The sequence below is a fragment of the Botryllus schlosseri genome, chromosome 4 (assembly GCF_051294905.1).
Source record: "Botryllus schlosseri isolate E-star chromosome 4, Bs_hap1, whole genome shotgun sequence".
NCBI classification, from domain to species: domain Eukaryota; kingdom Metazoa; phylum Chordata; class Ascidiacea; order Stolidobranchia; family Styelidae; genus Botryllus; species Botryllus schlosseri.
The window spans coordinates 12,854,845-12,872,677 of record NC_137239.1 but is presented as its reverse complement, the minus strand read 5'-3'; the positions used below and the strand labels follow the sequence as shown (position 1 = coordinate 12,872,677).

Sequence of the window (17,833 nt, the reverse complement as noted above, 5' to 3'; positions counted from 1 at the left end):
ATTTGTATTGATTGGTTTACTTACTATTTTCTGTGCTCATGTTGATGAGGTTTAGGCTTTCGTTAATTCGTAAAAACCCCGAACAATCAGAGGAACTCAAGATATCGAATTTACCCATTGTGATTATGCTTCCTCATGAGAATACAATAATTGCGTATGGCGTACATATCTAGTATTGCTGATCGATCGAGTTTGAATATGGATTATGTAAGAGATTTTCATATTAAATTAACGTACGCAAGACTTTATAGTGATGCTGATGCATATATATTTATTTCACCGTACACGTGATTGCTAATATTCGAAACTAATAATGCAAAGTAAATTAAATATATGTAAATTGTTATTATCGAATAATATATTCGTATTGAAATACAGCCGATTAGTTCCGGCTGACTCTCGTCAGCCTTAATCGTCAGCAACTAGTAGTAGAGAATCCGAGATAAATTTAGGGTCTATTTCTATTTGAATACACTATTCAATTGTATTTTAAAATTCGGTAATTCCAAGAAGCATCTTTAATGTTTCGGCAAATATTCAAGGTGAAATATTGATATGATTGCGTGGTACACGGCAGTTACGCCATTCCAGTTACATGTCTTGGCGTTATTTATTTTTGAGTATAGAACTAACGTGAATAGAAATTTCACCAAAGCTTTATGTTGTGTTATTCATTTTTGGAGGCATGATATAGAGCAGAGGTCTCAAACTCAAATGTGCTCGCGGGCCAGTTTTCCAGTTTAGACGACGCCGCGGGCCGCAGCAATATAGGGGTATTCTATGTCTTTCCAAGTAGTCCTTATTTTGCGGGAATGAATTGCCCTATTGAAAGTGAGCCGTTCCAGCAGACTGACAGTAAACACACATCGTCAAAATGTGATTTACTCTTGTATCAATTTATCCCTGGCACGAAAAGAATTATCAATTTATACCCATTTGAATAGAATTGTTGTTGTACTTGATATATGATAATTATAAGATATAGACACCATATGGGCGGACAAATGTATGATGCCATCATAAAAGCTATCGGCTATCGAGTTGTAATGTTAAAGCTACTACTAAGGCCATTTTGAATTTAACAGATTGATAATAGAGACTAATCTGATATCAAAACATTTTTACTTTGAGCATTGTAACTCCAATTCAGGATTCGGGTATATTTCTGAAAAGTAGGCTATTAATCTCATGGCCAAATATCTTCAAATATAGAAGAAGAAAAAATATAAATATATTAATGAATGTGTTCTGATGATTGAAATGTCGTAACGCCGAACGGCCCATTGTTGTTGCATCGTTGGAGCGTGCCACTACGGTATTAATAACATGGTTTAGCGACCAAAGATGTAACTAACAGATTGCCAATGGTTGCCATAACTACTTGCTTAGTTAACTAAATACCAAGCTGCGAACTTCTGATCTATTACTATTACCCTGATACGCGATTAGTTTGTTGCGTTCATGGTTCTAACAAATTCACGGCATTCTGAGTCACTCCGAGTCCTCTCGAGTCATTTTCATTTTGACATCGAGATAGCCCGAGTCTGAGTAATTCCAAAAAAGGTAGCGTCCAATTTCAACTCACAAATTTTGGTCACGAATCGTCTAAGTGTTAGGTTTTGTCATCATGAATTGGAAATGTGGCGAAATAGTGAATCAACCACTGCATGGTCACGTTTGCAATTGATGTGATTGTGAACTTTGATGAATAGTTTCAGGCTTTCGGAGCAATTTAAGAGGGAATTTTCACTTTATAACCTGAAAAGATATATGTGACACTCATATATTGTCAAATCAAAAAAAATCTAAAATGACGTCGCGGGCCGCACAAAATGCTTTGGCGGGTCGCGTGTTTCAAACCTCTGATATAGAGCATAGACGCTCACGACAGATTGGCGCATTGTGCACGGGCCTATAAACTCTGATAAATTGCCACTGCGCTCTAAATGTAATGTGCTGTCAAATCAAAGATAAACGTATGATATAATTTTGGAAGTTGTGACTTTCTTCGGAAAAGCCACCATAGACGGAATGAGGCTAAACGATTACAATGACTTTTACTGGCAGCAGCCATGTATCTATGTACTTTCGGGATCTCTCGTTTCGCTTCATATAGCCTTGCGAAATTTCTGTAACGCATTTCCCCACTGTTGCAGTTTTCTACACAGCGAACGTTCTAGTCATGGTTCTTCAGCAATAAGGAAGGGAATATGTGATGCGTCACTAAATTGGCTTCCACATGATGCAACAGCACAGACTGTTATTGCAACTTACAACGTTATTCATTTATTCAATATACCGACCAAAGAAATAGTTGCAAGCTTCACCATCTCATTAATCATCGATACCGGTGATGATGAGACTTATTGATGAAATTGAATAATCAACCGTTACTGGACATAAAAGATATTCATCAAATAAGGTTAATGGATGAATTTTCTCAAATATGTTTACGTGCAAAGCCAGCGTTTTGGTAAGTTTAAAGTATCGTTTGGCCCTTCTCTTTCAGTCGACTTGAATTTGGCTCAAACGCGCTTTGGCCCAGTTAGGCACTCAATTCATGCGCCTTATTCGATTAAAAAATGGCCCTTCTTGGCCCATTGCCAGATTTTTCTCTGAGAGCCGACGGTAAAAAAACATCTTGCGCAATGATTTCATAGCTTAGATAGTGAACGTTGGGTTTCGTTGTACAATAGATTTAGTTTGAAAAATAGATCCATCTTCAACAACTTATCATTTCCTGTCATGCTTTTAAAGTCACGGACATGTTCATTCACATTTGCAATCTCTGAATGTCAATTGGATCACGTTTATGAGCTATAACACGAAGGAACAAAAATTTTTTTTCTTCAAAAATCATGATATATGAGATCGATTTAGGGGTATGTCAGGGGCGATGAGTCCGTAAATGGCATTACTTTCCCCAAATTGGTTCTGTTTTTGAGATACCGATTCTTCCTATATATGCCATGAAAAGTAGTATGTTTCTGGGTAATTTTGGTTTACTCACGCTTGAAGAGGTGAATAAGTGCTTAGATTAGTTTATATCATCTTCTATGTAGTACTAACATGTGCAGTGTAGTGCACTTATAAAGCAATAGTTTGAATGGTTTACTTACTACTGTCTGTGCGCATGTTGATGTGGTTTAGGCTTTCGTTGATTCGTAAGAAACCTGAACAATAAGAGGAACTCAAGAAATCCAAAACGCCCATTGTGATTATGCTTCCTCATTGGAAGACAATAATTGTAAAGCGTACACATCTAGTAGAGCTGATCGATCGTGTGTGATTATGGAATATGTAAGAGATTCTCATATTAAAGTAGCGTACGCAAGACTTTATCGTGATGCTGATGCATATATAATTATTACACCGTACCTGTGATTGGTAATATTCGAAACTAACAATGCAAAGCGAATTATATATATGTAAATTGGTATTATCGAATACTGTATTCATATTGAAATGCACCCGATTATTTCTGAATAATTTTCGTCAGCTGTAATCGTCATCCGCTAGTACAGGATTCGGAATAAATTTTGAGCGCCTCTAAGGTTCGGCAAATATTCAAAATGAAATATTGATATGATTGAGTGGTACAGAGAAGTTAAGCCATTTCAGTCTTGTGGGTATTTATTTGTGATTATAGAACTAACGTGAATAGAAATTCGACCAAAGCCTTCTGTTGTGTTTTTCATTTTTGCTGGCATCATGATGCACGTGGTTATGATAATAGGCGCTCACGATAGATTTATGTGTTGACCAGTATAATACATTACACTGGTCAACACATAAAAGTGGTTTTGGTGGTTCTGAAGGGGACTTATTCCGAATATGACCTTAGTTTTTTCAAATTGGCTATTGTTTGGAGATAACCCATGGGGCTATTTTGACCAAAATCTCCCATTGTCGCTGTAATGGCTGGATATAAAATCGGATAGAAATACAATCTACTTGTTATTTTCACACACAAAAGACTTTTTAAATCAAAATACAGCATCAGCACTATATTTAGGATTATTATAATTATCATAGTTATACACTTTCATGGATATCATGTACATAAATAATAATATTGTATATGAATATTCACATGGATACTAAAATAACGTTGCATTAATTCAATCAGTTTTATGTCGACCACCTATTTTTGCCTATAAGCAATTTAGTGCAGTTTCTCGAAAGGTTACAGCAATGGTCTGCCATTATATATTCAGCTCATCTGTCCTAATATCTTTCTGTTGTTGTTTCGATGTCTTGTTGGATCCTCTCCACTTGCTAATCAACAAGATTATCATCAAGATGACTGAACAAGAAGTGGACTTTTATGTTCGTTTCAAGTTTTTCATATGCAGATACGAATTTATGGACCAACTGTTTGTAGTTGGGTGCTTTGTGATCAGTGATCCTCTAAAAAGTTATATTTACGACATCTTAGGATAAATGCCGTGCGGTGAACTTGTTCTTAATATGAAATTGGAATCTTTTTATCCGTATTCGAATCTGAAATCGATCAAAGATACCAGACTTAAGCTTCTCGTTTGATAGGGATCTATAGGTGTAACCACTTTTTCGATTCAGCGGAAAATTATACACTTACGAGTCAAAAGAAATGAGACTCATATGAATATGGTAGTTAAGCTGTTCAAGGACAAATTGCATAGCTTTATACTCCTCTTTATTCATTGTGAAATGACCAATTGATACAGGATAATATGTATTTCCGTTGTGCAAAAGTACACTTTTTAGGCTTGACAAACTGCTTTTTTGACAAAAAAAATATTTCGCACAAGGTCATGTTAATATTGATATAATGACTGAGAACGATATGAGGGTTCTTCGTAGTCAATTATCTATTGATGCGCCGTATAAAATTAGAAAAAAAAATGCGATTTTCTTCCTATCAAGTGAAATATTCAAGGGTAAATACAGTAATTTTGGGCTTTTTTAGGGGTATAAATATCTCCTGAACAAGAGCCAAACTGGAAAAACTAATGTGATATTCGTAATCAGCAAACTTGAAAACCCCAGAAACGGCTCTCATATGTTCTTCCAAAAATGATTGTTACATTTTGTCGACCAGTGTTATCGACGTAGCGTAAAACGACTGCCGCAATTATTAGATTTCAAACTTAGATAGCAAAACCTCTGGTTTCGCTGTGTCTGAGATTTAGTTTGAAAATATATCAATCTTCGACAACTTACCATTTCCTGTCATGCTTTCAAAGTCACGGAGATTTTCATTCACATCTGCAATCTCTGAATATCAATTGGATCACGTTTGTGAGTTATAATAGAAGTTGTGTCACCCGCTACCTTTTTATAATTCATGGTTTGTGGGGGTCCTAGTAATGAAACGACCGCTACATGCATGCAGTTAAACTGCGTTAAGAAGATAAATAAATATCAATGATCGAGCCTCCTCATGATATTTATGAAATATTCTGAGTAACGGAAAGTTCCGTAAAGAGCAGTGTGAGCGACATCATCAAGTCATTTCGCTGCTGACTGCAATGATTCACAAGCGTTTGTGTTAATTGTTCGCAGCTATAACAGGATTATATAGGCGTTAAGAAGCCGATCACGACCTCTATATATATTGATGTCAATCTATCATAAATTATTTCGCCTCAACTGTACGCTTTGATATGTAGATTATAATTTTTGATAATATAACGGTCTGGTTTCGTTGTCTTAACAGTGCCTCGTTAGTTGTCCGATAGCTAACCCACAGACTAACTTAATAATGAAGAACTACTTAACCCTTTTGAAATCTAAAGCCTCTGATGGCTTCGGCAAACCTCATCTGGTCATATCTTGGCTCGTGTACGTCTTAGAGGCCTCATATTGGTCTGTACGAAAAGCTGGCAATCTTTTGATTTATACCAGGGGTCGCCAACTCAAAACGGGTTGCGGGCCACTTTTCAAATTTCCAAGCGGCCGCGGGCCGCATGAATTTAATATCGATATAAATAAGGCAACCACGTTTTAAAACTCTATGTCAGTACAACGCTGTGCTACCGAACATAGGCGAAGGGTATAGTAACCACAGAAGAAGTAATATGTTATCAAAGGAATAAAAATACAACAAAGGATCACTGTCATCAATTTCATTTTATTTTAAACTCTGAGCTGTGCAAGATACCTGGAAAGGCTTTTGGGGGCTAGTTAGATTCGTTGCTAGCTGAAAGACCATCTCCACGTAAAGCTTGATCGTGTGGGGAAGCCCTGAGCCAGTGGTTCTTAAACCTGTTTAGACATGCCCCCTATATGATAATGAAAAATTTCACGCCCCTTATCATATCAAAAAATGCATCCATAATACTAACAATCCCAACAGATGGTTGGTGGCATGAAAGGTTATGAATGTTAATGAGAGAATTCAATAATATGAATACCGGATTATATACAGCAGAGCAATCACTGTAACCACAAATCCGAGGTAAATCGCGCGAAGCGCGAAAATTTTTTCAGTTTACCGCAGCTTCACGTCCCCTTGAGATACTTTCGCGCCCCCAGAAGGGGGTTTCAGAGCCACTGTCCTAAGCCGTTTTCTAAGTGTCTTGCTCTTGGGAGTGTTTGGGCCATTGAACGTCAATTTCAGCATTTCGAAATGTTTTCTTAGCTTTCTAACGAAATCTCAAATCAAGTCGCGGGCCGCAAAAAATGATCTCGCGGGCCGCGTGTTGGTGACCTCTGATTTATACGATACCTAATTTGAAGGTATAAGACATGATAATTTTCGAGTACCGTCGATCTTACATGAGTAGTTCGGCCGAAAATACGCATACCTAAAAAAGTGGTGATCACCCCATATTTCCAGATATTTTCCGAATGGGAAATATAGTCGGAAATTCTGCCAGAACATCAGACGTATACTTGTACGGTATTTTGTGTAATTTCACCGTTTCAAACATCAAACCTTGTTGAGCGATGTATTCTGAGGGGCTTTGTTAATTGTGCTCACGCTTCGGTGATTTTAAGAACATAGTCAAGGTAAAATTCAAGTTTGTGACCGAATATGATGAGTCATAAAGTGGTTTACTATGCCTTTAAATCAGTGGTTCCCAAACTTTTTCGGCGTGAGGGCCAAATTTAGAATTTCAGAGTACGGTCGGGGCCGCACGAATACTATGGTTATGAAACGGACCCAAACAGTCATCATGGCTATTTCAGAGTAGTTTTATTGCCCTGGCGTGATTTCAAAACTGTACACTGTTTACCGCTACTTATCTGCTGCATTGGGTGTCCGTTGAGTGAATCAGTTTTTCGCGCCTAAACGCGCGAAGCGCGAGAAATTTCTTCAGTTTCATGACTTAATCGGTCAATATGATCGGTAATTGCATGTATTGCTATCAATTTTCATCCTGTCTCTGTTAGCGGAATCTGATTTACTGGTAGAGCTGAGTGAGGTGTGTTTGAAAAGGTATAGGCCCCCTCAATAGTAATTAAACATCTCCGGGGGTATACTCGTTGGCAGGAACGTAACAGCATTTCGTCAGGACCCCGGGCTCCCGTAGGGTGATAAACTGACCCCGCATCACGTTGTTCGCTTTTGCCACGAAATTGAAGTTGTACTATTTAGTGAGACAGCGCGACGCCCGAATATTGCGATAATTCATGATAAAATCGGTGAATAAGATTGGGAGTTGCATGGTTGTCTTCTTTGCCCACGTAATCAGACTTACCGGTAGAGCTGAATGATAGGTATCTTTGATACTGCAGACCTCGTAAAACTAAACATCTTCGGGCAAACGGACCCTTAGGTATGACTTCCTTACATGATGTTATTTTGTGACCTCCTGTCTGCTATATCAAAAAATGTACAATTGCCCAAACCTACTAAACTGAAAGATCACACGATTCCAGATTTGTATTTCTTCACTGGCATATAATTTTCTTTCCTGCGGGATGGTGTTTGTCTTGTGAGGTTTAGATTGCCAAGACAAGAACATTCGGCGTAAGTCATTTAGGCGCCTATATGGACAATTAAACCTATCTTTATTTTGTATGTATAACTAATTTTTTGATATTTCGAAGTTTTTGGTCAGAATAAAAGCAGTCCTTTACGGCCAAGGCTTTCTCGCTGCCGATCGTTCTGACACACTTCTTGGAGTCACATGTTACATGGCCTAAAACTTTATATGTCTTGGGGAGTTGTGGTGCGGTCAAGGCCAACGCTTATATGCCAATTTCTATAAATCTTGCGTATATTTTCTTGGGGAAGAGTACCCAATAATCAAGATATGTGGCGAATGGAAATCGCACGGAGCGCTAAAAATTTTTGAAAAAGTTGCATAAATTTTCTAAAAATACTCTATAATTTATGCTAATTCACGAAATAATTTTGGGCCCCCTTCGAGCTCGGCCCCCTCAATTAGGCCGTTTGGGGTGCGGCAGTTACGGCCCTAACTATAGGACTACCAATTATGTTGCTTTTAGCCGGCTAAGCAGTGTGCATCTCGGCGTATTCAACCGTGAGTCACGTGTTGTACATCTAGTTATCATAGGGTTACCATACGTCCTCTTTTAAGATGATTTGTCCAATTTTTTGATTTTATTTTAAGTGTCCTCGGAGGACGCCCAAATGTCTTCTTTTTTGTGATTTTGTCTTCTATTTTGAGGATTTTGGTTACATATAGGGCCGAATTCGACTGATATACATTAGAAGAGCTTCTTGGAGGTACAGAACTTCAATATACAATTAAATAGTATATTCATATTGAAATGAACCCGAATATTTTCGGCTGACACTCGTCAGGGGTAATCGTCAGCAACTAGTAGAGAATTGGAAAGAACATTGTATATCAACAATCGTATCACAAAATATGATATACATTAAGTCAGCATTGTAGGAACGCTACCGGCGGCTATTTTGGGAGCTGGACCGGGAAGTTGACCTTTTTTTCAGTCAACCACCTGTTAATGTGAAAGAAAAACTGTATTTTCCGGAAGTTGAGCCTCGTTTTCTTATTTAGTCAAGCGACCACGAAGTGGGAAAGATTTACCATTTTTTCAGGATTTTCATCCGGTTTTGAAAGTTATCAATACCTATTTATATCTATAGCTACTGCTCATCCAACTGGAAAGTTAGGGCACATTGCATTGAAACAGCAGTGACGTAACGTTAGCAGTCTATACTCACAACTTTCCTGCAATTCCATAATTAAAAACTACAGAGGTCAAGCCAAGCAAGAGTATATTATAAATATAAATTTTATTTTTTGTCATAAATCGATTTCCTAATATATTTTTGGGGCCGCAAGAAGGCTATCTGGGGGCCGCACTTGGGAATCACTGCTTTAAATGGTTGGATACGACAAGAGAAAGTATACCACGTTATTTCATGCCATTACATGATAGGTAGGGTTCCGATTTGGTATTGATATTGAAGTTGACCATTATGACCACTCACTCACCATGCCCATATCTAAATTTTATTGTATTTTTGATTTTTCGATATCTTGCGAGCCAGAGATGAGCTGATTTGAAATTTTCATGTTCTAATGCAATCCAAATCCGAACCTTGAAATCCTAATCCTAATCCTAATCCATAACTTTTTCATATTCAAGTCCATGTCCAGTCCTAATCCGATTCCAACTGGAAATTCAGAAAAAGAGCTAAGTTATGCAATGGAGGGATTCGAAAATTTTCTTTCACAACCAACGATTGACTTGATTCAAGATAACTTAGTAACCATAAGTACATTAATCACTGATCTGAATAAAGTTTGTCGCCATTCGCCACACGACATTTCAATCTCGCAGAAAATAGGTAAACCCAATCCAAATCCTAATCCATTCTGAAAAAAATGTCTAATGCAAATTCAATCCAAATCCGACAAAATTTCACAACTCCTGTTTTTTCAAAACTTAATCCTAATCCATGCTCATCTCTGTGGCGAGTCGCGCGGTTTACGGTCATGGTTGACGGTTTGTTCGAAACCAGGCAACGGTGGCTACGCACTGATGCATCATTTCTGACTCTCTGACGCTATCCCGGGGGTCAGTCTTGAAAAATGAGAGAAAGAAAGAGATTTTTTAGAGAAAAAGGTTTATTTAGTCTTATAAATAAACCTAGACATGTCTTGGGGTGTCGATCGAAGACGGAAACGGTAGAGGAATATAGTCCGCCCACTTCTAAACTGAACCAGCCCAGATTGAAGTCTTGCTGAGGTCACGGTATGAATTTGAAAAGTGACGGTCAGTTTCGCGAAAACTGACCAGATTTCAAAATATCGTCACCAGACACATCCACAGCGACAACATGAAAGTAATAAATGCATGGTCCAGCATATTAAAATCAGTCCCCTGCAATATAGTCCGTGTTGATGCATACCCTACCAATTACCATCGTTAGTGAGAATGACCTAATGATCCTTCTTCTGTGACATTACACCTCAATGTTCGTATCGGATTTTCGTCTCATTGCTGGGACCCCCTCCCCGTCTCATCTGTATTAACTATTGTCCTTAATGTGGCGTCAATCTGCTTTGCGGATGCATCTGAGACATATCAGAGGGGAATTTTGTGTCACTTCAATATCAACTTGAAGATTTATGAAACACTTTTACCTAACATTATTTCACTAATTTACTGATATATGACTCTGATATATGATACATAGGTAGAACATATTGCGTGCTGCCGATCGCTGCCCTGCGCATGCGCTTTTGCAATGTTTTACGTATGGTACATTATGCAACGGTAATAAATAATAGTCGTAAATTTATATTTTTTGTTGTTGTTTTCAATAATTTGCTTTTGACGTTACCCACCTTGCATTATGCCAGCACGTACATCCCGCTGATTTTTCTTCAAGTCTGCTATGTCTGTTGCAAACAAAATACGACACGTGAAGTATGTTTTCTGATAATGACTTTCTACTTACATCTAGATGACCTTTCAAGCATGTCTTCATGAGTGGTTTGTCGCGCTGGATTTGAGAAAAGCAATGGTATTCAAAAGATATTTTTTCGACATGTTTTAACAACGTGAAGTTCGTATTGGTCCGCAAACCGTATTAGAAAAATAGAAAATGAGAAATGAATTGGAATCATGTTACTGAACTACTACATCAGTGTCGGCAAAAGTAGTGGTTTTGACTCAATCATGAATCACGAATGTAGAAATGTAGTCATCAATTAAAATAAATCTAACACCTCAAAAATTTATCAACGCTGCTATATTATGTTTAAAAACAGTGTTTCGTGTGTACAAATACCAAATTAGACTGAATTTCGGAACTTTATGTGGCGACTGCGCATTTTTTTATATTTATTTCATACGGTGAGAATATTATATTTTAGTCAAAATAGCGTCATGGATTATCTTTCAAATTATATCCTGTGTGAAAGAAATAAGGCGATCCGGCCTTTCAAAACCTCGAAAACCACTTGCACTTTGCGTGGCTAAAAATACGTTTTGATAAGTGTAATAATATCACGAGGTAGAATTTTCAGTGACTCGGACCACACTGAATTAATAATTTCGACTTCAACCATACTGAATCAAATGATTTGACTTCGCCACGCAAAAATTTATATTATTTTTTTGTATCTTCACATATTCAATACTGATTCGATATTTTACAATACCAATCTGAAATCTCCACGACCGGCTAGGTCAGTGGTTCTCAAAACATTTTCAGACAGGCCCCACTTTATGATAGTGAAAATTTTCGCGCCCCACTTATCGTCATATCACGTACTGCAACCAGAATACTAGCACTGCTAACGGATAGATTAGTGGCATGGAACATGGAAGGTTATGGATGTTGATGAGAGAATTTTCAAATTTTTAATTCGCACTATACACAGAGCCATACCTATGAAATGGGGGGCATGTCCAAAAAGGTTGAGAACCACTGTTCTAATATATATATATAAGCCGGGAGGGACAATAAGGAAAAATTTGCTCCGATTCCAGCGAGATTATTTCTATATGACTCAATTATTTATCCAAAACGATGAACAGTAAGGGTGGAGACCAAAAGTCCCGTTAAGCGGCTGTTGGGCGCTTAGCACGGTATTTTAGACTTACCGGTGACCAAAAGTGTGATTTTGTTAAATCTGCGACCGCTAAACCTCAGATCCTTAAACCACCAACCCTCGCTGGTTTAACTGTTAAGTCGCTCATGTATCGCGGAATGCGGCACAAGCTCACCTGATCATTTTGTAATTTTAACTGAACGTGTGTGACGTGACAGAGACGAGATCTCATTACGTTGTTATTGTTGTTGTTTCTGGGGTTGCCAGTAAACTCGCCCCAAAGTAAATTCGGCCCAGGCAAATTCGGCCATTACATCAGTAAATTCGGCCCACCGAGAATATTGTATTAAAATGTATTACCAACCGTTAACATGAATTAATTACATAATTATACTATTATTAAGTGATTTGGATGTCAGGGTATGCGTAGATCGCGTAATCACGGGAGATAGCGCGGATATTCACGGGGACCGAATTTACCGACGGCCGAATTCACCGGTCAATTCACTGGTTACTCGGTCAATTCTGCTTTCGGAGAATTTTTTATAAAAATGTATTACCAACTATTAATGTGAATTAATTTCATAATTATATTATTATCAAGTGATTTGGAGAACAGGGTATGCGTATAAATATATATATGTATATATATATATGCCGATGTTTACGGGGCCGAATTTACCGACAGCCGAATTCAATCGGTATATTCGGCCCTCGGAGAACATTGTGTGAAATTGTATTACGAATTAATAATGTGTACTATATTACATAATTATAATATTATCAAGTGATTTGGAGGTTTAATGGTCAGGTTTAGGGTTAGGATTAGCGTTAGGGTTAGGATTAGGGTTAGGGTTAGGGTTAGGTTAGGTTAGGATTAGGGTTAAGTTAGGATCATCATCATCATCATTGGTTTATTAGCAATTTTATCAGTTCAATACACCACAAAAATGCGATACAATGAAAAGACAGGAAGATGTCGAAGCGACAAGGAGTAGTCAATGGAATCTGACACCCACCTTGGCCTAGGCGATGTAAAGAGGAGGCATGCACACTGAATGAAAGTAAAGAAGATAGTATAGAAAAAGAATGCGACAAGAAATAGGGCGGCATGTCATGGGAAGCGAGATCGATAGGTCAGTCGTGGTCCGGTAATCTTGAGGATGGACTGTATTTATTTAGTAGGATTAGGGTTAGGTTAGGATTAGGGTTAGGTTAGGATTAGGGTTAGGTTAGATTAGGGTTAGGTTAGGATTAGGGTTCAGGTTAGATAATGGTATTGTAACTGTTGTTGTTACTCTGGCCCTGGCCGAATTTACCGAGGGCCGAATTCACCGACGGCCGAATTCGACGGGCCGAATTTACCTTGGGCCGAGTTTACTGGCAACCGTTTCTGGTACGGCCGCTGGGCCGCAGGTGATCTACACTTCAGACTTCAGGAGTCCCGCAGTACTTTCATTTTCTTCAAGTCGACTTTGTTATTATTTAGTTATCATTCTGATACCGTAGGTTATCGCACCATCATCCTACGTAGTAGTAGCCTATCATGTATAACAGTTGGATTTGATAATTTCTCAACTCAGGAAGTATATTATAGGTAGTTGGCAGACATGGACGTACTTGAGCTTTTGGATGAATTATGCGAGGAGAGTAGACCGCAACGCTGTTACCTGGTAGATTTGAAGAATCCACTCAAAAGATATTCAGATTCGGAGTTCCAAGATCGATTTAGATTTTGCAAGAAATCAACCTTGGATATTTTAGCAGTAATTGAAGGCGATTTAGAACTGAACCAGCACAAGCATGCTGTGCCAAAATTACAGCAGCTACTACTGACGTTGCGATTCTATGCAACAGGTTACTTCCAACGTACAGATGGCGACTTGATGGGTGTAAGCCGCCAAACCGCAGGACGGGTAGTACACAGGATTTCGAGGTGTATTGCGAGACAGAAATATCAATTCAGCAAATTCCCTGTCAATTTAGATAGAACAAAGGCAGATTTCTATAAAATCAGTCACTTTCCATCGGTAATTGGTTGCATAGATTGTACTCATATACCCATAGTTTCCCCAGGAGGAGAATCAGCCGAGGTTTATCGTAATCGCAAAGGTTGGTTTTCGATTAATGTTCAGGCAGTCTGTGATGCGAGTAGGTCATTTACGAATGTTGTTTGTCGGTGGCCTGGAAGTTGTCACGATAGTCGGATATTTGAAAATTCAATAATTCGGGACGAATTTGAAGAAGGGTTACATGATGGGTTGCTTTTGGGAGATGGAGGGTATGCATTGCGACCGTATCTGATGACTCCAGTGTGTGCACCAGCCACAGAAAAAGAGCGGCATTACAATTATGCTCATGCAAAGACCAGATCGAGGATCGAGCAAAGCTTTGGAATTTTGAAGCAGAGATTTCGCTCCCTCCGTACACCTTCACGCATGGCACTAGAGAATTCACACGCAGCTATTGTTGCAATCTTCTGCCTACACAACTTTGCCATCGCAACACGTCAACGTCTGGATGATGATGATGATGAGTACTTGGAGGATTTGGTCGAAGCAACAGCTCTGCCCCCTTCAACCGCTACAACGTTAGGCAGAACTGTTCGAAATCAAATTCTGCAAGAGTACGTTTGAATTACATGTACATATTCTTTATTTGTACTAGGCTATAGCTTTCAATAGCAGTTCAGTTCTGGTTTATTCTGGAGGTATCAATGTTTATTTTGCCATTTTCAGCAGTTATCTTAGAAACAACAGGAGAAATGAATAGGAACAGATCTATTAATTACACCCGGAGCGAGAGACAATTGTTGATCGAGTTAATGAAAAAATATAGGGAGCTGGAATGCAAGAAGACTGACAGAGAAAGTCAACAAAAAAAATGCAAAGCATGGGCAGAATTAACTGTAGACTTTAATGCGATGGGCCGAGAGTGTCCTCGTACCACAAAGAACTTGCAATCCTTGTGGAAAAACATGAAAACTAAAGCGAAACAAGATAATGCATCAAGGAAACGCGAGCTTAGAAAAACAGGGGGAGGTCTTATGGATTTTGAACCAGATCCATTAAGCAGTGAAGTTGAAGATATATGTCAAACAATGTCAGGGATATCCTGAAACTTCCGTGTTTAAAATAAAAAGGTTTTATTTCAGCATTAATACCGCAACAGATATCATGTCCTACGAATGAATATGACGACGATAATGATACATTCGTCGATGTTTCATGTGAGTATAGTTTCATAGCTATATTGGAAATGTTAAGTAAAGGCCTTGTCCTTAACTCATTATTCCATTCGTTTACAGTTCAATTGCTTTCCGATGGCCCATTGAATCAAAGTGGGCAAATTTCTGATAGTTTTCTTGGTGTGAGCCAGACCAGTGAGCCTCGTACTTCAGGCCACACTGCCGCAGGCTATATGTGTCAGACAGCAGATTGGATTGGTTCAGAAGCTGCAATAACTGGTGGGAAGCTTCTTTATCATCAATAATAGCTTATTGAAGAAATACTTATGTGACAGATGATCGTCCCACACACTCGCGGAGGGGAACAACGATAAAACAAAAAATATTACAGAGCCAGTTTGCAAACCTCCAGCAAGAAAATAAACTGAGGGAAGAAGAAAGATTGCGTCAAGTTGAACTCCATCGAATACAGATGGAGTATTATAGGTTTAAAATTGATCTAATGAAGTTGCAGTTGGAGAAATGAATTCTCTAGCTAAATAGTTTGTCTAGCTGTTGATCATATTATTTTACTGTTGTTAATTTTGAGTTTTTCTTGAATTTGATTAAATTACATCTATTGACCAATGACAGAGTATCGCTTTCTCTTTTTGGTCGTCAACACGAATATCAGGTAAGAGGGAAATATCACGTCGCATCAGCCAGTCGGAAATACCATAGACCTGTTAGCTCAATTCTGTATCAGCATGAATATGAGGCAAATACCCCCTCTATCCTGAAGAAATGGTGATGAGACTAGGCTGCACTTATTCATATATTATTGGTTCAAAACACTGCAAGAATATGATATAACGTAAAGGTAGATGGAGTGGCAACACTGCTGGTGGCAACTACTTGGTTATCAAACAGCGATGAAGCAAATCAATCCAAGTTAAAGGACATGTTCCATCCAGTCCATGTTCATGCAGGTGATATCGATCGTATTTTTTCATACAAAAACAAACAGTGGTATAGTTGAGATGTTCTGGTAAAACGCCGTTTCTACTGTTCACTCCGCCACTCCGGTTAACATCAAGGCGGCCGTCATGGCAACGGCGTTGCAAGATGACGTATTTCAAGCAGTGCGCAAGCGCGTGGATTCATGAGTCAGCACATTTGTCCAATTTTCAGGTTCCGCTAAACCAGTCACAGTCATCAACATTGGTCACCGTTTAGCTAAGAATTTCAGATTGATTTACGTGAGCGGGTTTTCGGCGCTCAGCGTCTGTTTTAAGGTAAAACTTTTGGTCTCCACCCTAAGAGTTATTGCACTTTGATGCGAGTCCAAAAATGTACAATGTAGACGCCTCTTAATCAATTGATGCTCGGAAATTTCATGGAATGTACTAGACACTAATTTCTGATTGAAATGGTCCCATACTATCACCGAGAATGCTATTACCGAGATGGACATTACCGAGAATGCTATTACCGAGAATGGACATTACCGAGAATGGACATTACCGAGAATGGACATTACCGATAACAGACATTACCGAGAATGGACATTACCGAGATTGGCCAATGTCAAGTAATCTAGCTTAATGTAACGGACGTTGTCGAGAAATTTACACCTGAGTATCGATGCCGATGTGGCAACGCCGTGATGCACACACACGATCTGTTCATATGCATAACATGCCTGCATTGCATTTATTGCATTCTTGGTAATGCCCATTCTCGGTGGTGTCCATTCTCGGTAATGACCATTTTCGGTATTGTCCATTCTCGGTAATGTCCATTCTCGATACTGTCCTGTTCGGTAATAGCATTCTCGTTAATAGCATTCTCGGTATTTACCGGACACCGATTGAAATATATCCTGCAATCAAATTACCATAAATCCGTGTGCGGTTTTACGAGATGATTGCTGTATGCTTCTACGTAAAAATTAGATTGGCCTTATGCGAGAGGACCGTTATCAAGCCCACGCAAGCTTGAGAATTGGAAAAGTTCCCGTTTGAATAAATCCCTCCAATCTATCACGGACGTGTTACTGAATCCAGACAGCACCATTTTCACCCAATGATCAGATTTCATCATTATCAAAAAGGATAAATCTGAATTATAAAAATTGATGAATAGCTTATGCCGGCAGTTATAAGCAATATCTTTTCTGGCAACCGTAACTATAGGGGGACAGCGTCGCATCTGTGTGAATATTTCACGATCGGTTTAAACAGAGAGTCAAATCCCAGAAAGCAGTTTTCTTTGAAGCCATTACACCTAACGGTGTATCAATATAAGTGTTCAAATATGTCTTAGTTCTCGCCACATTATATACCACGCTTCTCGTGATTCTGCCGACTGCTGAATCAGTCCATGATGGGCAGGATATATATATTGCTAAGTAAAAATCGAATATACCGGTACTGCCGCTTGAACAGACCGACTCCTGGATCGACCATAAATCACCATGGCATAACCGTTTTTACTGCATATTTTGCTGTTTTACTCGTCAATCGTTTCAACACTACGCCGCAGTTGCCCTCTAAACCTCCAACGCCCCAATTTGCTCTCAGCACCCCCTTACCGTCAAATTTGTAGCCAGCGCCCCCCTAATCGCCCATTTCCTCGCCAGAGTCCCTTCACGCTCGCCACGCCAATGCTCTAACAT

At 38.8% G+C, this 17,833-nt stretch overlaps 1 protein-coding gene and 2 long non-coding RNA genes across 7 annotated transcripts in view; 2 read left to right on the top strand and 1 right to left on the bottom strand.

The window, feature by feature from the left end:
* LOC145438137 (uncharacterized) overlaps nt 1-17,833 on the bottom strand; it is a 175,630-nt gene that overhangs the window by 99,146 nt on the left and 58,651 nt on the right. For 4 of the 5 annotated variants that reach the window (XM_080315510.1, XM_080315511.1, XM_080315513.1 and 1 more), the window contains 4 exons: nt 10,892-10,936; nt 10,779-10,832; nt 5,206-5,259; nt 3,120-3,173 (listed from right to left, as the gene is read on the bottom strand). In XM_080315510.1, coding sequence (XP_080171636.1) covers nt 3,120-3,173; nt 5,206-5,259; nt 10,779-10,832; nt 10,892-10,936 — 207 coding nt within the window. The remainder of the gene's footprint in view (nt 1-3,119; nt 3,174-5,205; nt 5,260-10,778; nt 10,833-10,891; nt 10,937-17,833) is intronic. The other variant, XM_080315514.1, reaches the window with a different exon arrangement.
* Nucleotides 1-17,833, top strand: part of LOC145438166 (uncharacterized) — a 357,286-nt gene that overhangs the window by 288,948 nt on the left and 50,505 nt on the right. The window lies entirely within an intron of this gene.
* On the top strand, nt 13,866-15,967 carry LOC145438171 (uncharacterized). The gene is made up of 2 exons (XR_013914873.1): nt 13,866-15,723; nt 15,767-15,967. It is a non-coding gene; the product is annotated as an uncharacterized LOC145438171 (long non-coding RNA).